The 19,790-nt window shown below is 51.2% G+C and overlaps 1 protein-coding gene across 34 annotated transcripts in view; it reads left to right on the top strand.

The window, feature by feature from the left end:
• LOC105480534 (POC1 centriolar protein A) overlaps nucleotides 1–19,790 on the top strand; it is an 84,588-nt gene that overhangs the window by 23,325 nt on the left and 41,473 nt on the right. For 18 of the 34 annotated variants that reach the window (XR_011620073.1, XR_011620074.1, XR_986495.2 and 15 more), the window contains exons 8-9: nucleotides 6,540–6,608; nucleotides 9,284–9,382. Coding sequence is in view for 22 of the 34 variants with exons in the window: in XM_011739558.3 (XP_011737860.1) it covers nucleotides 6,540–6,608; nucleotides 9,284–9,382 (168 nt within the window). In the remaining 12 variants the exon portion in view is untranslated. Of the gene's footprint in view, nucleotides 1–6,539; nucleotides 6,609–9,283; nucleotides 9,383–15,154; nucleotides 15,264–17,019; nucleotides 17,220–18,831; nucleotides 19,074–19,790 lie in introns of those variants that run through there. The other 16 variants (XR_011620072.1, XM_011739553.3, XM_011739551.3 and 13 more) reach the window with 4 other exon arrangements.

The following is a 19,790-nucleotide window of genomic DNA, read 5'->3' as shown; positions in this document are numbered from 1 at the left end:
CGCGTGGTGGCACTGGTGCCAGTGCCCTATTTGAGCTCTGGGAAGTCTTGGTCAGGGGGTATGACACGACTGTGACGTTAAGCAGGAGGAAAGGGAGTCCCTGCCTCTCACTGGATGTCATACAGACTTGGGTTGTCAGAGCTGCAATGGAGCCTCATCATCCCATCTCGCCGCCTCATTTTATAGAAAGGAACATTGGTCAGGAGAGGGAAGGGCTTCCCTACCAACTACCACTGTTGTTCAGAGCCTCATGCCCCATGTGAGGCCCTCACAGCCCCATGTGTGGCAAGCGTGGGGGGCAGTGTGCTAGAAATACAGATTTATCTTTCTGTATTTTCTGAAACATAATCCTGAGCCACACTTACTTGGTTTAAGTTCTCTAGAGCTATTTGGGAGAGGATGGTGGGCGGGTTGTGGGTGGGGAGTTAAATCTGGTACTTGTGGCTGTGCAGTTGGTGTGTGTTTTGCTGTAGAGTGACTGAGCTGCACGCGGTGCCATGCGCCCCCGCCACCCTCCCCCCCGACCCCGTGTGGATGAGCAGCCCCTGCCCTGGACCCAGACCTGCAGAGGCGCTGCTGTCTGTGTTCAGGGCTATGCTTGGAGGCTTAGTTGGTGGGAACTTGCAGGCTCAGAGTAGGGGACCCATTGGTGCTTACGGGGTGCTTGCGCCATGCTGGGCCCTAGGTTGAGGTTGGGAAAGCAGCAGCAAAGGGGGCGCACCCTCAAGGAGGGGAGGTGGCCGTGTGACAGTGGCTGGGCCAGTGGGCCATCCCTCTGGCCACCCCAGGTGGAGGGCAGCTCTGGGAGTGGGCCGCCCCTCCCTTGTTTCTGTGAGAGCTCTGTAGCTCCTGTCTAGGCATTTTGGAGGACCGTTTTGATGCTCAGGAGGGTCACACCTGGCTTGGGTGGTTGGACACCTCCTGTGAGAGGTGAGAGGACATGCAGAGAGAGAACGGCTCATTTACTTCACCCTAAGAAACCAAGAGGTCGGCCTGGCCCTCTGTCCCCTGCCAGCAGCCCAAAGATGAGGGCTGGGAGCAGGTGTCTTCAGCCAGGGCCAGGAGGTTACTCCCCATCCGTGGAGTTATGATGGCCTCCTATGGGCCCCACTCAGCCACGAGAGCCCAGCTCATAGCAGACCCTGGTAAGTGAGTACAGGAGCCTCCTGGTGGGGCTCTGGAAGAAGCATCCCAGTGGGCTGGATTGCTGTTTCTCTGCCTGAGCACAGGGGTCGGAGACCACAGCACTCACCCCAGAGGCCTGTTGGGCCTCCCCAGTTCCATTCTCTGTGTGATGTCCACTCTGCTTTTACCTCTGACTGAGGGGCATGTGGTGTGACAGTCCTATTTGTTCACTGGAAGACTGCATATGAGAGCCAACAAAAAAGATTTTGCAACTCTTGAGAGGTGGTGGTGGGTTTGCCAGCATAGCTGTTGTGGGCATGCAGTCAGAGTTCAGGCACACAGGGGCCTCCGAGAGTCAGGTGGGAGAAGGTGAGGAGGATGAGGAGAGCAGCGAGGTCACCGTGAGCTGCTGGAGCAGTGGAGCGAGAGCCAGCACGACTGTGAAATCTAACCACCATGGGCTCCTTTGTTTTGCCTTAAAAAAAAAACTTTCTCTGTTGATACTTTGTTGTTTGAAGAAACTAAGTGATGTGGGTCCTTTTTGGGTCTGGAAATTGGCAACGGATGGTGATGTGTGGTAAAATGACTGACTGTGGGTCCAGCCAAGCTCCAGGGCCAGGTATGGCCCGGTCAGCAGGGAGAGTAGCAGGGAGGCCAGGCTGCGTCTGGGTTCATGACTGGTGAAGCAGGACCATCTCCCTGAAGACTCTGCCTGGTCTTTCACGTTAGGGAGGGAGGCCCTTACTGAGCCTGTGAGGCATCCCTGCTGGTGAACCTGGCCTGGAGTCAGAGGGAGACCAGGGCTTCCCACAGGTGGACACCTCTGGTGGCTGGGGACAGGCTGGCATCCACACTGCTGAAGGCCCAGCCAGGAGCCACTACTTAGAGGAATCCTCAGGGGTGTGCAGAAACACCCAGAGACAGGTCTTGCCTTTGGAGAGGATGGACTTGGCAACATCCCTGCCCCAAGTAGATACCCTGATGCATGAAGAGTGATTGATTAAATAAAAGGAATAAGCCATCATGAGGGTAGAACAGTCTCCGAGAACATGTATCATATCTGGCTGCTGGCAATGATAAGAAGAGACTCCTCAAGCACCTATGGTTTGGAAACTTTATTTTATTTTATTTATTGTTGAGACACAGTCTCACTCCGTCACCCAGGGTGTAGTGCAATGGCATGATCTCGGCTCACTGCAACCTCCACCTCCCAGGTTCAAGTGATTCTCCTGCCTCAGCCTCTGGAGTAGCTGGAATTACAGGTGCACGCCACCGCACCTGGTTAATTTTGTATTTTTAGTAGAGACAGGGTTTCGCCATGTTGACCAGAGTGGTGTCAAACTTCTGACCTCAAATGATCCTCCTGCCTCAGCCTCCCAAAATACTGGGATTACAGGTGTGAGCCACCATGCCCAGCCTGGAAATTCTAGAATGCACTCCCAAACAACCGATGGGCTGAAGGGGAAATTGCAGTGGAAACTAAACATTTGGAAGGGAATGACTGAAAATGTTGCATACTGGAAACTTCCAGGATCTATTGAAGGTGTCATCAGAGGCAAATTTGTAGCCTTAAATGAATTTATATAAAACCAAAAAAAGATTGAAAATACCTGAATTAAGAACTCACTGCAGGCGACAGCAGAAAGAATATAGAGAAAGAGAGCACCTTTTCTGTCTACCTCATGGTGTTTGAGGAGCACTGGGGCTGGGGAGAAGGAGAGAGCCTGGAAGGTTGGCAGGGCCCGAAGTGATCTGGAGCCTCCAAGGCTGGGCCCTGAAGCATGTCAGCAGTGGACCGTCTCTTTTACAGTACATGTTGGCTTTGGCCCACAGCAGAGCCCAGGTGTTCTCTGTGCTGTCCTCTGAGTGCCCTGGGCTGCTAGACAGAGGAACAGGAGGCTTTGTGGAAGGTACCTAGAGCAGGAGCTGCTTGGTCCTCTTGGTAAACAGGCACTGTTAGGGAGGACACGGACTCCAGATCCACATAGCTTATCACTCGCTTCATCCCTGGAGCTTCCTGGGGCTTGGTCTGGGGAGGGAGCACTAGCACTCCACTCCTTATCTGCAGGGCTCCCAATGCCTGCGCTCTGGTCCTGACCCCTGCTGAGCTGAGGGCTTTGTTGGTTCTGCTGCTGTTGCTGCTGCTCTGACTCCACCACCTTTTCCCAACTTGGCATCTGGTGGTTGAGCCATGACAGGAAAGGAGAGTGACCTGCAAGTATTTGTCCCTTAGTTACTGTGACTTCTTGGAAACCTGCCATTACTCAGTGAGCTCTGGGCAGGCAAAAGGCCCATCTTTTTTGACATTCTGGCCGGGCGCGGTTCTCACGCCTGTAATCCCAGCACTTTGGGAGGCCGAGGCGGGTGGATCACGAGGTCAGGAGATCGAGACTATCCTGGCCAACATGGTGAAACCCCATCTCTACTAAAAATACAAAAATTAGCTGGGCATGGTGGCGCGTGCCTGTAATCCCAGCTACTCGGGAGGCTGAGGCAGGAGAATCACTTGAACCAGGGAGGCACAAGTTGCAGTGAATGGAGATCGCAGCACTGCACTCTAGCCTGGCAACAAAGTGAGACTCTGTCTCAAAAAAAAAAAAAAAAAGGAAAAAAAATTCAAAGTAGGCCAGGTGTGGTGGCTCATGCCTGTAATCCTAGCATTTTAGGAGTCCGAGGAGGGTGGATCACTTGAGGCCAGGAGTTTGAGACCAGCCTGGCCAACATGGCGAAACCCCTCTCTACTAAAAATACAAAAATTAGCCGGGTGTGGTGGAGGGCGCCTGCAATCCCAGTTACTTGGGAAGCTGAGGCACAAGAATTGCTTGAACCCAGGAGGCGGAGGTTGCAGTGAGCCAAGATTGCACCATTGCACTCCAGCCTGGGCGATAGAGCCAGACTTTGTCTCAAAAAAAAAAAAAAAAATAGTTCATGGCCGGGTGCGGTGGCCCACGCCTGTAATCCCAGCACTTTGGGAGGCCAAGATGGGCGGATCACGAGGTCAGGAGATCGAGACCATCCTGGCTAACACAGTGAAACACCGTCTCTACTAAAAATACAAAAAAAATTTAGCCGGGCATGGTGGCGGGTGCCTGTAATCCCAGCTACTTGGGAGGCTGAGGGAGGAGAATGGCATGAACCTGGGAGGCGGGGCTTGCAGTGAGCCAAGATTGCGCCACTGCACTCCAGCCTGGGCGACAGAGTGAGACTCTGCCTCCAAAAAAAAGGTTCAAAGTAATGGAAAATGACAACATTTCTAAGAATCAACTAAAAGTTACCTGAAATTACTTCACACGCCTCTGTTAACCCCTTGGTGACTGTCCACCTGAAAGGGTATCTGAGTGATGGATGCCCTGCCCCCATCCTGCACTCAGGCCCTGCATGAGCAGGGGCCACACAGCCCGTGATGTCTTACACCTGGGATTTCACCCTCACTGATGTTATTGGGCATTGTTCCCCTATTAGTAAAAGTGGATCTATATTATCCTGGTTAATGGTGGCTTAGGATTCCCAGGGCTGCTGGGAGTGGGGCATTCCTGGGCCCTTGTAGCTCTACCTGTGTGAAGAAGTCAGGAGGACAGGTGTAGTCCAGAGGCTTTGTCTTTGTGTCCTCTCAGGCTTTGTTCCCTGCACTTGGACATGGCACCCTTAGGAAAGGTAGTGTGGTTAGAATGTGTTCCCCAAAGTTCATGTATTAGAAACTTGATCCCCAGTGTGGGGTTGTTGGGAGGTGGGGCATAATGGGAGGTGTTTGGGTCATGAGGCCATGCCCACATGTACGGATTAATGCCATTCTTGCAGGAGTGGGTTTGTTACCACGGGAGTGGGTTTCTTAGAAAAGGATGAGTTTGGCCCCCTTTTCTTTTTCACCCTCTCTTTGCCCTTCTGCCGTGGGATGACTCAGCAAGAAGGCCCTTGCCAGATGCTGGCCCCCTGATCTTGGACTTCCCAGCCTCTGGAACTGTGAGCCAATACATTTCTGCTCATTATGAATTACTTAGTCTCAGATATTCCGTTATAGCAACAGAAGTGGACTGAGGGTCACCACACAGACTGTTCTCTCAGGATTCAGTGGGTAAATGCAGGTGTTGTGCTCTGAGCACCTGAGTGCTCAGTGTTCACCAGTGCTGTAGTCACTTTTTTCATCACCCCTGTTATGAGCACCTCTGAGAGGAAGAGCCGAAGGTGGACTCTGGAAGCGTGGGTGGGCATACTCCCTACTGTCCAGTGTGTCTGAGGCCTCTCAACCTGCCTGTCTCTCTGGGGTACAAAAGTTGCCTTCCTCTACGGCCTCGGGTCCCTTTTCCCTCCCAGAACTTGGCTGGTCTTTTCTGGCATTGAGTGGAAGGCATCTCCCAGTATTCCTCTCACTGATGGGTCAGCTGTAGATGTGCTGCCAGAGCTCCTCTCATGGGCAGTTGGGGCTCTTGCCACTCCCTGCACTGGTCTGAGGGGACTGAGGTGGACTTGTTGACAGTGGTTGTGCTGTCTTCTAGGAGAGAACCTCTTTTATCTGATTTTGCTTGGGAATACCAGGTACTGGCCACAGTAAATGTTCGACTGGGAGGAAGAGATGGTGGTGGCTGTGGTCATGGTGTTGTAGCTAAACAGATGGTTACTCTGTGCACCTTTCTGGGATGGATTTTAGGTATGTGGGGAAGAACCCTCCTTTACTAGGAGATCATGCATCCCCCATCCCCCCTGGCCTGGACTGCTCCCCAGCCCTTGGAGTATGGCCTGGCATGTGCCTGGCATTCCCCTTCAGATGGTCACACAGACCTTCAGCATCTGGGAAGCCAGAGTGGGCACATCACTACCCATGGCCTGAACATAAGAAAAGTGAATTAGAGAGACATGTCATGTTGCTCTGCTGCCCAAGCACCTTTGGAAACCTCCTTTCTGTCACCTGTGCCCTGAACTGTGCCCTGACTGCTTGAGCCATTGGCTTTTCCTTGGAGATCCTCTATTTCTCTGGTCAGCAGCTGTGCAGTGTTGGGGAGATGTTGGATGTTGGGGTTGGTCTGAGTCAAAGGGACCAAATTCTCATCTCAGTGCTATGGCTGGGGTGACTCAGTGCACCTCCCTGACTTGTGGTTTCTTACTGGAAAAGTGGGGATGAGACCAGCCCTGGAGGGCTGCCAGCGCAGACTGTCCCATTCACTCATCTCTGTCACCCACATTCTCATAGCCTGGCCTTGTCCCTGTTGTAGTGCTCAGGAATAGAGGCCTGAGCAGTGGTGCTTGCACCTGGCCACAGGCAGGCTCCTGGGCTACAGGTTATGGAGGACTGTGGGCTGAGTGGGCTCTCGGTCCTTTATCCTGCTGCTGCTTTCATTCAGGAACGTCTCGTTTTCTTCCTGTGCATTTAGAATCGAGAATGACCTTTGATGTGTGTTATTTTTTGTTTGTTCTGCCAGGGACCAGCCACCACTGTTGCCTTTTCAAGAACGGGGGAGTACTTTGCTTCTGGAGGCTCTGATGAACAAGTAAGTAGAGAGCAGTCGAATGAAATGGTGAAGAAAGGCATCAGAGCTGATTTCTGCTCAGAACCAAACAGGGTGTTTGGCGGATGAGCTGGGTTTCGCCAGCTTCCTTGGTGGCTTTCAGCGACTAAAAAGGCCCTGATGGAGCTTGAGGTGGGTGTGCCCAGATCCAGGGCCCTTGCCACCCCAGAATGGCCCTCCTGCAGGTGCCGACCTCATGGCCGCATCTCAGAATCCTTACTGCTCAGGCTAGCATTTAGTGGAAGGAGACTGGGCTATGGTTGTCGTGAAAAGTTGTTTTTTTAGTTCTTTTCCTGATTCTAAACAAATAGATAATGATTATTATTAATATGATCTTACTGCAGGCCTGGGAATATGGCCAATGTGACAAGAGCTTCATACCTCATTTAATTCTCGTGACATCTCCATGTGGGAGATGAGGCCCTCTCATCTCCCCATGCTGTAGATGAGGAAACTAAGTCCCAGCAGATGCTAGAGCTGGGGCAGGCACCGGGGCATGTCTCACTTCAGAGCCATTCTCCTGCCCTGGAAGCCTCTACTCTGTCATCTGCTGTCCTTTGCTCCCAGCCCACTTGGACACTGTTTGAGGGGTCAGCATTTTCATTACTTTTGGCTGCAGAGAGAGGACATTGTGAAGAGGTCCTATCATACCTTGTCACCCTCTGCTCTGAGGCTTCAGCCTGTCAGCCCTGGTGCCTTGTGCCCTGATGGCTAATCACCAATGACCTGTCTCCTGGCAGGCACCCTGCTTCTAGGGCCTAGTCCAGACCCTGGCACTGGGGAGGCCAGAAGCACTGAAGAGTCTACCCATCAGCAGTCTTTCTCCAGTGTCCGCATGGTCCTCTCGCCCAGAGAACCACAGCCCCTGATGAGGCAAGGAGGAAAGAGTGGCTGTTCTGTGCCACTGTTGACCTGATGCATGCTGAGAATGTTTATTCCACTGCTGCCCAGTCTCTTAACTCTGGCTGCGCAGCCTAGAAAAGTCCTATTGGCCTACATGAGTCCTGGTCTCAGCCAAATCTACCAATTTTGGTTGAGTCTCTTCCAGTAAGGCAGAGGGTAGTTGGCGGCTGTTTGACCACAGCCTGGATTAGAGACAGCAGGCGTCTTCCCGCACCAGCACCAGTCCTGCTTTAGCAGACGAGGGAGGAGGAAGGCAAAAGTGACTCCTGAGCCTTCCCTGAGCATGAGGCCTGGCTTATTGCTTAGAAGACGGGAAACTGGTAACTTCATACAGTAAATAGAGTCATGGTAGAATCAACTGACATAGTAGGAGAGGCAGCCTGGTGGAAAGTAGGTCCAGCAGCGCTGTCATCAGCTTCCAGGCTGCCTGTTTAGTATCTACTCTGAGCTTTTTCGGAGTGACACTGACATTGTCTATTTGCATTCACGATAACCACTCTACTATTAGGAATTTATTCATTTATTCAGCAGTTGGATTTGCACAGTGACGTGTAGACCCTGTAAACAAGGGTGCGTGTGTGCTAACGTTCTATTTGTAAGGTGATATGTGCACGACCCTAGATGCCATCCATGTGGGAGAGGAAACAGTGGAGCTGCTCAGACAGCGGTGAAGAGCCTCCTGAAGAACGAGGTTCACAGCTGTGTCCTGACAGACAGGGATGGTGTCTGGGGCACATGGAGTGTTGATCTTGTGTGGATACGGTGGTTTTTCTGTGGCCTCAGGTGACCACTGGCCACACACTCCCCAGTTCTCTGTGACGCCCAAGCCAGCCATCCTGGAAGTGGCCCTGGAAGCACACCGTCATGCGTGTCCAGCAGCCTCCAGCAGGGAGCACTCTTGCTCCCCAGCCAGGTGCCTCCCTCAGCTGTGTTCAAGGAGCCGAGGGACATGGTCCTGCTAATAGGAGGACTCTCGGAATAGGACGTGTTTTTCGTGGCTGAGTTAGCCTTGGGATGACGAGTGTGTTGCTGAGTACTTCCTGTGTGCCCGCGTCCGCCAGACTGTCTCCTGTGAGCCTCACAGCAGCCTCGTGAGGTGGGAACTAGGCTCATCCCTGTCTTGCAGATGCAGGAACTGAGGCACGAGGTTGAGTCCCTTGCCTTGGGCCGTTCAGTAAGGCGTGTTCTGGCCTAAAGTCCATGTGTTAACCACTTCTCACAGTGTAACAAGCCAGGCCACCGCCCGCAGGAGCTTCTATTTTAGTACAGAGGCAGATGATAAACAATGAAAAGGGACAAATGGATTAAATAACTCCCTACTCTGATGCTATGAAGGAAGTAAATAGAGGGCTAGATTTTAAACATTCACAAAGGCCTCTCTGAGAAGGTGGTGCTGTTGAAGCAGACACTTCAGCCTGCGAAGGAGCCAACCCCATGAAGCTCGGGCCTGTGACACCCTAGGGAGATGAACCAGCAAGTGCCAAGGCCTGGCGGTGTCATGCTGCAGTGATCCATCCTGGTCACATCCAGGTCCTCTTGAGGCCTGTCCACAAAGCCTGCTCCCCAGGGAGGTGGGGTAGGTCCCGGAATGGAATTGGGGTGTCAGGTGGGGACCACTGTCCCACCATGGCTCAGAACTTTGGGCATGGCCTCTGAGCCCATTTCCTCAGTGAAGGGGGATTTCCTCAAATCCCTCTTCCCACTGGCAAGGGGATTTTCTCCCCCTGACTTGGTACGCCTGTTGGTTTTGGCAGGTGATGGTTTGGAAGAGTAACTTTGATACTATTGATCATGGAGAAGTCATGAAAGTGTCGAGGCCCCCAGCCACACTGGCCAGCTCCACGGGTAATCTGGTAAGTGGCTTGGCAGGCATGTCCTGAGCTCTGTGACTCTGGTGGGCTAGGTCATGGTGAACAGCTCTGGGCTTGGAGATGGCGAGGGCGGAGGTTTAGGCCCATCTCTGGAAAGGGACCCTAGTAAGATCTTGTCATTTACCAAATACTTTGGAACTTGTGGTGCTTTGTTTTCCATCTAGAGTGAGCGAATAAGACACAAAGAGGCTGTTAAGCAAGCTGCTGGGTGCCCCAGCCCTGTGCCATTTGGTGGGAGCGTGTTTCCATGGCCTATGCTGCTGTTTGATTGAGACCTCAGGAGATGAGAGACCCGTCCCATACTGAACCCTGGGCCACAGGACCCAAATGTGGGGCTCCTAGAGGGTTTAGGGCCTGAAGCCACAGCTGGGACAAATGGGAAAGGCCCAGCCCTGTTGCTCTCACTTCCCCCCCTTTTTTTTTCTAACCATGGAGAGGAAGTTCCTCAGCCACAAACCATTTTTAGTACCTTTGTTGGTAAAAGAATATTCAATGTTCCTGAATTTAAATGGTTAACATTTTTGACAAATATTTGGGGAAAAAACTGATGACTGATACAGTCTCATTAAATAAGGTCATATTCAGCTTGGACTGAAATAAATATTAAAGCCAAGGTTGTGGAACCCTGAGGGTTTTAAGCTATGGCCGTAGGCTCTTTAGATGTCTCTCTGCTGGACCATAGAGAGAGTGTGGCCTCCCCCACACGGATACTGGCCCAAACAACAGGAAGTGGCTCGCCCAAGGCCTCCAGCGAGTCAAGGCTGGGGCCCAGAATAGAACTAGGAAGCCTCCTGAGTCTGTCCCGGGGCTTCTGTGGCTGCAGCAGATAGATCCCCCATCTCCCCACCCCAACACATACACATGTCCCCTGTTTTGTGTCCTGGGCTGCCTCTAGGCATTGGACCAGTTGGGATTTATGGTTTTTCTTACAAGGGTTGCTGTCCTGCCTGGTCCGTTGGCTGTCCTCTGTACTTGCTAGTCTGTGGCCAGTTTTCAGCTTTTGGGTTTGTTGGGGGATGACTGGGCTGCATGAGACACTGCTTGCTGCCAGTTCATCTTCCACCCAGAAAGACATTTCACACTGCAGGGTTGGGGTCCCCTGGGACCCAGCAGACCTCTAGGTCCCTGCCCTCTTTCCTGTGAATCCTTATCTGTTGGGCACTTCTGGTGAGCCACAGCCAAGGTCTTTTACGCTCACTACCCTGTTTATTCCTTATCTCATCAGAATGAGTGGGTAAAGGTACTGCTCAATTCACAGATGAGACACCTGGGGCTTAGTCACCTTTCCCAGATGCCTGGAGCTGGGGGCCCACCAGGCTGACCCCTCTGAGCAAAGCTAGAAACTGCAGGTGGCAGAGGACTGCTGGCTGCTTTTCCCCATTTCAGGGGAGGGCACTGACATCTGCCTCTTGGGAATGGTTAATATCTGCCAGCTGGGGGAGAATCCCATGTTCTTACAGCTATTAGGAAAATAACTTGGATGAACTGCTTCTTGTTCCTTTAGTCCTGGCTCAGCGATGGAATATGGAGCACCTTTGCTTCCCAGAGCTGTGGGTGGGGGAATCCCAGCATGGCAGGATGGGGCATGAGTGGGTGAACAGCTCGGCAGTGCTCAGGGCAACCACTTGTTCCCATACTATCTACAGGCTCACGTTGGAGTTGTAGTCACAGCTCTGCCCACTGGCCCTCACTGCATGGGCCTCAAATAGGGGAAAGGATGTTGGTCCTGGGGTCAGAGAACTGGGTCTGAACCCTGGGTGTGTGGCCCCAGGCAAAACACGTGGTCCTCCCAAACCAACATTTCCACATGGTACCTGAATACCTACGTAGGCAGGCTCTGACGAGAGCTTTGAGACCCCCACCAAGTGACTTGTTAATCCTAAAATCATTCTTGGTTGAGATCAGACCTCTTTCCTTATTTGTCACAAGCCTCTCTGAGACCCTGAGTGGACGTTAAGTCCTCTCCAGACACACTTTTGCTGACACATACATGCCATGTGATGTCAACCTTCAGGACTTCTCTGATCTCAGGACTTCCAGGCCAAGAGGAGCACTAGGTTTTTAGTTTGTTTTGTCTTGTTTTATTGTGATATATATATAACACAAAGTTTACCATTTTAACCATTTTTAAGTGTACAATTTGGTGGCATTAAATATATTCACAGTGTTGTGCAACCATCACTGTCTATTTCCAGAAGATCTTCATCTTTCCAAACTGAGGAGAGCTACTTTTTATAACACTGTTCAGTGGTTCGGTTTTCTTCTGAGATAGGAAGGGAAGCTGATGAGTGTGTTCTCGCCCTTCTTGCCCAAGGGCTTCCCTGGCACTGAGACAGTATCTAAGGACTGGTTCCATGACTGGCCGGAGTGTCTCAGCCCCATAGGGAGCCCAGGAGCACTGCAGTCGTGTCTCAGGAGCTTGTGAGTCCAGTGAGCCTCTGTCCCTCCAGCTCTGTCCATGTACTGGCCTTCCAGTAACCCAGGGTTTCTCACCCTCAGCACTATTGATATTTTGGGCCAGATCATTCTTTGCTGTAGGGGGCTGTTTTGTGCATTGTGGGATATTTAGCAGCATCCTTGGCCTTTACTCACTAGATGCCAGTAGCATCTTCACCCTCCCACCAACCCAAGTTGTGACAACCAAAAATGTCTTCTAGGCCAGGCATGGCGTCCCACACCTGTAATCTCAGCACTTTGAGAGGCCGAGACTAGAGGATCGCTTGTGCCCAGGAGTTCAAGACCAGCCTGGGCAACACAGCACGATCCTGTCTCTACAAAAAAATTTAAAAATTAGCTGAGCATGGTAGCACTCCCCTGTAATCCTAGTCACTTGGGAGGCTCAGGCGGAAAGATCACTTGAACCCAGGAGTTGGAGGCTATCGTGAACTATGATGATACCACTGCACTCCAGCTTGGATCACAGAGTGAGACTCTGTCTCTGGAAAAAAAAAATAGTCTTCTGATGCTGCCAAATGTCCCTCTGGTGGGCAGAATTGTCCCCAGCTTAGAATCACTGCAATAAGTCTTGCCTCAGTGGGGAGCCCAGAAAAGAAGCTGACCTAGCAGTGGGAGGAGTGTGGGAATGTGCCTGGAGATGGGGCTGTCTTAGCAGTGGGAGGAGCACGGGGATGAGGTGGGAGAGGCCCTGGGCATGCGGACGAGGACTGCCATTCCAGCAGCCCTGAGTGTGAGGACTCTGCTCAGTTGGGCCAGATTTGGGCTCCCACCAGCAGCAGCAATGGTGGCCCAGGTTTCTCAGCCTGGGCTTCTAACAGAAGTCATTTTGCAGGAATCTTGTTTGGTCTCAGTCTTCTGGAGGTGATGGTAAAAAAAAACACACACACAAAAACCTTTGCCTTTAGCAACTTGGTTTTCTTCACTTAAACCTTGGAGATTGTTTTTGCCTTTCCTGACTAAAGGCTTCCCTTCCCTGGCTCTGGGAGAATTTCTGGTCAGTGGTTTGGTGGCTGACCAGTGTGGCTCGACTTCTCAAAGAGCCCATGGGTGCCATAGCTGTGCCCCAAGAACTCATGAATCTAATGATCCTCTGCCTACATCAGCTCTGTCTACACCCTGGGCCTCAGGCCCTGAAGCCTTGTGAAACACTCCTGGGCATTTGGGGATTCTGGGAAGCCCACTGGGCAGGTGTAGGTGTTGAATTCCTCACCATGCCCCCATTCCAGTGTAGCAGTCGAAAGCCAGAGGGACAGACCCTGCATGGACCCCCTACTCTACTCACCCACCAGCAGACCACGGCAAGGGCAGCCCTGTGAGCCTGTGATGGTCCTTCTGCCCGGGAAAACCCCCTACCCATGACCCTTTCTCTGACTGCAGCACTTCAACTCTCAGATCTTGGAATGAAGTTGTCCTTGAGCCCACTCTGAATAGAGCTCTGTTCACTGCAGAGCTATTTTCAACCTCTGGTTGAAATTCACAGCTTATTTTTAGGCACATTTCGTGTTGAAAAGCAAAAGCCATTTCCCAGCCATTCAGAATGAGAATAATGGGTTCCATTTTCCCTCTATTCTTGGCTGAGCTGTGCATGAGGAGGGATTTCAGGGCTTGTAGCTGGGGAACTTTCTCTGCTTAGAGGGTTGCAGATGAAGGATTCCAGGCCGTGCTCTGGGCTGAGGGTGGACAGAAGCTCCATGTTTTGCCTTGTGACATGCTACAAGGCTGGAGGAAGGTTGGAAGAGCCATTTGCAGGCAAATGAGCACCTCCCAGAGGGGCTTGAGTATGGGCAAGGGATGGGAGCCCCTGGGAGTTGTCTGCAGTGGGTGCTTGTGCTAGTGTTTTCAAGGGTCTGGTGCTTAGCTCTATCCCCTGCCATCGCCCTGGCCCCCTCTGCTCTTGTCCACCCTCTTGCTGTCTGTCCGTTGGGGCCTGTCCTCAAGGCATAAAGACCCCTGTATCTTGGCTGAACTTGAATTTCACACCTCCCAAACCCCCGCCACTATAGGACGGACTTCTGCTCAACCACAGAAGCATTTTTTTAACCACTTTTTAAATAGCAAAAATGCATTTGCTTGATTGACTTATTTTTGCCCTCCTTCCAAATGTCTGAGGGCCTATTATGCAATGGGGAAGAAAGGTTGCGCTGGGTGGGGTAGGAGGAGAACACAGAGTTCTAGGTAATTCAGTGAAACGGGGGAAAAAAAAACCACTTCCTGAGTTCTAAGGGTTGGCTGCTCTCCGGTTCACACATTAACCTTGAGTTCTAGGGCTAAGGGCTTTTCTCCACTCACCTCTCAAGATCTCATTTTAAGGAGGAAAGCTCATCTGTGGTTAAGAACCTGGGTTCTAGCTCCAACCAACCTGCGATTAAATCCTTTCTCTACCCTGCCTGGGGTGTGGCCCTGGGAAAGTGGCCAGACATCTGGGAGGCATGGTTTTCTCTTCTGTCGTATGGGGAGAGACTGGGCCCTCCTTCATGGGATTTCATGCGTGGTGCATCTGCCTGGCATATGACAAGTGCTCATCAAGCTTTAGCTATTTTTTTTTTTTTTGAGTCAGGGTCTCACTCTGTCACCCAGGCTGAACTACAGTGGTGCAGTTGTGGCTCACTACAGTTTCAACTTCCCAAGCTGAAGCAATCCTCCTATCTCAGCCTCCTGAGTAGCTGGGACTATAGGCAAGTGCCCCCACACCCAGCTAATTTTTATTTTTTTTTTCTTTTTTTTTTTTTGAGGTAGAGTCTTGTGTTGTCACCTAGGCTGGAGTAGAATGGTGCAATCTTGGCTCACTACAGTCTCCGCCTCCCAGGTTCAAGAGATTATGCCTCAGCCTCCCGACTAGCTGGGAATGCAAGTGTGCACCACCACACCTGGCTAATTTTTGTATTTTTAGTAGAGACGGGATTTCACCATGTTGGCCAGGCTGGTCTTGAACTCGCAAACTCAGGTGATCCACCTGCCTTAGCCTCCCAAAGTGCTAGGATTGCAGGCGTGAGCCCCTACACCTGGCCTAATTTTTAAAATTTTTTGTAGAGAAAGGGTCTCCCTACCTTGTCCAGGATGGTCTCAAATTCCTGGGCTCAAGCAGTCCTCCTGCCTCCGCCTCCCAAAGCATTGGGATTATAGGTGTGAACTACCATGCCTGCCCCACCAAGCTTTAGCTATTTTTAAAAAGGGTTCTTTTCCCCTCCCTGACTGAAAGCCAATCCAGGAGATTATGTGTTCAAAACTTGCTAGGGTGAGGGACAGTGGGCAAGAATGGGAGCACTTACAATTTTCCATGTTGACCCCTCTCTGCAGGTCATCGTAGTGAGAGACAGTGAGGTTTTCAGACCCTTGCAGGCATCAAAATTGTGTTTCCTGATGGCAGACCCAAGTCCTCTGTGCTCCCAGATGAGAGAGCAGATCTGTGAGTGGGTGGAAACAGTTGTCCTTCTGCCCCAGGATTCCTCAGGACAAGATGCCCAGGACCCCCAGAGCCTCAGTGCTTGAACTGTCCTCTGGAAGAGGGGGCTAGGTCAGTTGAGAACATCTGACCTGAGCCTCATCCGTGCTGAAGGATGGCCTATTTCTTCTTCCTAGTTCCTCTGATGCTGAGGGTAAAGCACCAGTCACCCCTGTGCCCGTCCTTCAGCTCTCACATTTCTGTTTTGGGGCACTGCCACAGGGGTGGGTTTCACTTAGGGGTTCATGGGACCCTGATTCCTGGCCCAGAGATTCTTGGCACTAGAGCTTCCCTTATGCTGTGGATCTGGGGGTCCTGGGTGCCTGTGGATTTTTAAGATCTGAATTCTCACTCCAGGTGCCTTGCCTGAGGAATTAGAGGGTTGGAGAAGCGGGGAGAGGGAACCCATTTCCACCTCACCTGCCTCATAGATTTTTAAAAATTATTCATATATATTTCAGAAGTACAGATGCAGTTTTGTTACCTGGTATATTGTGTAGGGGTGAAGTCTGGGCTTTTAATGTAACCATCACCCAAATAATGTACATTATATTGGTTAAGTATTTATTTTCTCATCCCTTGCCTCATAGATTATGTGTTAGTCTGCTCAGGATGCTATAACAAAATACCATAGACTAGGTAGATTATAAATATAGAAACTTTATTTCTCGCAATTCTGGAGGCTGGGAAGTCCAAGCAAAGCATCAATGGGTTTAGTGTCTGGTGAGGGTTTGTTCTCTGCTTCATAGATGGCTCCTTCTCACTGTGTCCTCACATGGTGGAAGGGGCTAACTAGATCTCTGGGGTCTCTTTCATAAGGGCACTAATCCAAACCTGATGGCTTCACCCACATGACCTAATCACCTCCCAAAGGCCCCACCTCCTAATACCATCACTTTGGGGTTAGGATTTCAACACAGGAATTGTAAGGGACACAAGCCCCCAGACCTTGCAGCAGATGTGCTTCTCACTTGGGAGGACTTGGGTTGCTTAATGAGAACACAGATTTATGGTCTGGCATTCGCTTTCTGTAGAGGGGAGAAGTGTGGGTTCAAGGGATTCTTAGCAAGAGTGGTGTTGTGGGTGTTTGGAGCAGGAATGAACCCCAGATTTGTATGTCTTAGAGGGGAGCCTCTTCCTTCTCCACTTGACCCCAATCCTGGCACCTAATTTTTTCAAGACCATTAAAGCGAGTAGGATGCAGTGACTCACGCCTGTAATTGCAGCACTTTGGGAGGCTGAGGCAAGAGGCTGGCTTGAGCCCAGGAGTTCAAGACCAGCCTGGGTAATGTAGCAATACCCCCATCTCTTAAAAAAAAAAAAAAAACTATTAAAGGGAACTCCTGGCTTTCTGCCTGCTGCAGGTAAGTCCGAAGATGCCCAGGCAAGTTATCCAACTTGGAAAAGGCATGGCTTCATGGGGCCCAAACCCCCAACGCCTCAAGCTGCCCGTTCCCTTGGGCTCACGGCATCTCTGGTGGTCAAGATGTGCCTATTAATGTGTTATGGCTGTCACTTTGCTCACACCCTCTGGCTGAATAGCCGGCATTGCCCACAGTCCTTTTTATCAGTGTGAATGAGACCTTGGTGGAAATGGGAAAGCAGACCCTCTTCTAAGGGGCACCATTCCACTTCGTGTGGCTATTGTGGGGCTTTGCCAGGGCCAGGCTTTATGGGGTGACTTGGGAACAGTGGGGACTTTCTTTTTCATGTTTCCTAGGACTTACCAGGTGGCCCATCTCTGGCTCCTGGGGGAAATTCATTCCTGCCCCCTATGCCACACAGAGGAGGAACTTTGAGCCCAGAGGTGACCTGTTGGTGAATAGCCTGGGCCCCAGCCAAATCCTTGTCCCTGGGATTGACGTGCAGGAACACTAATAAAAGACCCCTGACTGGAAAAGAGCAAGGGGGAGTCCCCTCATTTCTCAGTGGGAAAAAGGAGCCCAGCATCCTCACCCCTGGGACAGATAACCGTGCCTTCCCCTGTGTGTATGCATGTGCACGCTCGTGTGTGGACCCCTGTCAGTGCTGCTTCAGGGTCTCCTGGTGTCTACATTCCCACAATGCTCTGTCAAGTGCATCTCCCTTTTACTCCTCCGTGTAATCCCCCTGCAGACCCCGTGGTTCCAGTTCTGTGGGGCATCTCCAGATTACATGGGATGTACTGGGGCTGTGCACAGCATGGGGGATGCCAGGGATCTGGCTCGGCACCTTCCTCGTATGAGGACAGGCAGCTTACAAGCATGTCTTTCCTGGAAGGGATTTTCAGGCAGCCCCACTAGGAAAGTGGAAGGTGGATACTAGAAGCTTCTGGTTCTGGGAGCCACTTCAAGAACTTAGTTGGCAGTAAGAGCTGCGCTGCCCCAGTGTGTTGGTCTGAGCCGAGGCTGGGACCCAGCCTGAGGTGGTGTGTCTCCTGTAACTTCACGCAGGTTGTCTCCATTCTCTGCACCCGATTTCTCCCCAGCAGTCTACATTGCATCCTTTGTGCATTTTTCATTTCATGGGCTCACTCTGCAAAGGACCTTCCTGCAGAAGAGAGGCCACAGCAGCCTTTGCTTTAGGTGGCAGAGGTTGCCAGATAAGATGCCCTTTCATACTCGGGTTGCATTTTCCTCCACCTTTATCTCAATAGAATTCGTGGAAAGTGTTCTGGGTTTCTTAGTTTCTGTGGGAATAGAGTGGATACTAAAAATAAAGAAGATTCAATATTTGTTACCAAACTACAGGTTTTGTTTTTTGTTTGTTTTTTTGTTTGTTTTTGTTTTTTGAGACGGAGTCTCTCTTTGTCACCCAGGCTAGAGTATAGTGGTGCAATCTCGGTTCACCGCAGCCTCTGCCTCCCAGGTTCAAGCGATTCTCCTGCCTCAGCCACCTGAGTAACTGGGATTACAGGTGTGTGCTACCACACTGGGGAACTTTTGTATTTTTTAGTAGAGACAGTGTTTCACCATGTTGGCTGGGCTGGTCTTGAACTCCCGACCTCAGGTGATCCACCCACCTCGGCCTCCAAAAATGCTGGGATTGCAGGCATGAGCCACTGTGCCCAGCCCCAAACTACAGTTTTTGTAGAATGTTTCCTGCTTGAAACAGAGTACCTTTGGCCAGTGGCTGGTGAGTAATGTGGAGTTTGCAAGATCCAGGAGCACCAAAGATGCCAGGGCTCCTGGAAGTGGGGCCACCCAGGCCCAGGGCAGGGTCCCAGCTCCTTTTTCTTCCAGAGGCTACCACTGACGTTATTGCCAGGTACATGTTAAATAATTACTATGTTTCCCACGAGGGAGGAGTTGCCTTTGATAAGCATGAGGACAGCATTTGCAGAAATCCATTAGGAGACGCTAGTTGGGCTTCCCAGGCAGTGACGGTGAAGAGACAGGCCTTTCAACATTTGACGGTTATCATAGTAAGCCTCCTGCAGTGGTTCTCAAACTTTAGTGTACCTCAGAATCACTCTGAGGGCTTGTTAAAACACAGCTTGCTGGGCCCCATACCCAGAGTATCCGATTTAATAGGGAATTCACATTTCTAACAGATTTCTAGGTGATACTGATGCTGCTGATCCAGGAGCTCACTTGGAGAACCACTGGTCTTTTGGAAAACAGTCTAGCCTATTGTGACCATGGCATCCTGGGCAGGGGAATTAGGGGAAGAAGAAAGTCTCTTTATCTTCGAAGTTTCTGTGACTCGTCATGGGTACAGCTTGGGAGAGGCAATCAGAAAATCAGTGTCCGTCGCAGCCCACTGTAGTCTGCTGCTTTCCAGAAGAGGAAAAGGGTATGACCTTGGTTCTTTTTTGTGTGTTTGTTTGTTTTTGTTTTTTTGAGATAGACTCTTGCTCTGTCACTCAGGCTAGAGTGCAGTGGCGTGATCTTGGCTCACTGCAACCTCCACCTCTGGGGTTCAAACAATTCTCGTGCCTCAGCCTCACGAGTAGCTGGGATTACAGGCATGCACCACCACACCCGGCTAATTTTTTGTATTTTTTTAGTAGAGATGGGGTTTCGCCATGTTGGCCAGCTGGTCTTGAACTCTTGACCTCAGGTGATCCACCCACCTTGGCCTCCCAAAGTGCAGGGATTACAGGTGTGAGTCACCACACCCAGCCAACTTTGGTTCTAATCTCAGTGCACTGTTTAAAGAAAGCCCAGCCAGGCCTGGTGGCATGCACCTGTAGTCCCAGCTATTCAGGGCTGAGGCGAGAGAACTGCATGAACCCAGGAGTTCCAGGCTGCAGTGAACTATGATTGCAACCCTGCACTTCAGCCTGGGTGACAGCGTGAGACCCTTTCTCAAAAAGAAAGAAAGCAAGAAAGAAAGCCCAGTGCTGCCCCGTAGGCCTTTTAAACCCAAAGGTACCTACCAAGGCTCTGTTTACAACCAGACAGGCAGGCATGTGGTTTTATTACCAGCTGAGGACATCAGTAGTAAGGAAGATGGGAGTCGCTGTGGCTCTGCTATGAGCCTCTGCCAGGCCTGTTGTTCTGTCCCAGC

This window comes from Macaca nemestrina, chromosome 2 (genome assembly GCF_043159975.1).
Source record: "Macaca nemestrina isolate mMacNem1 chromosome 2, mMacNem.hap1, whole genome shotgun sequence".
Classification (NCBI taxonomy): Eukaryota; Metazoa; Chordata; class Mammalia; order Primates; family Cercopithecidae; genus Macaca; species Macaca nemestrina.
This window is presented reverse-complemented; position numbering and strand designations above follow the sequence as displayed.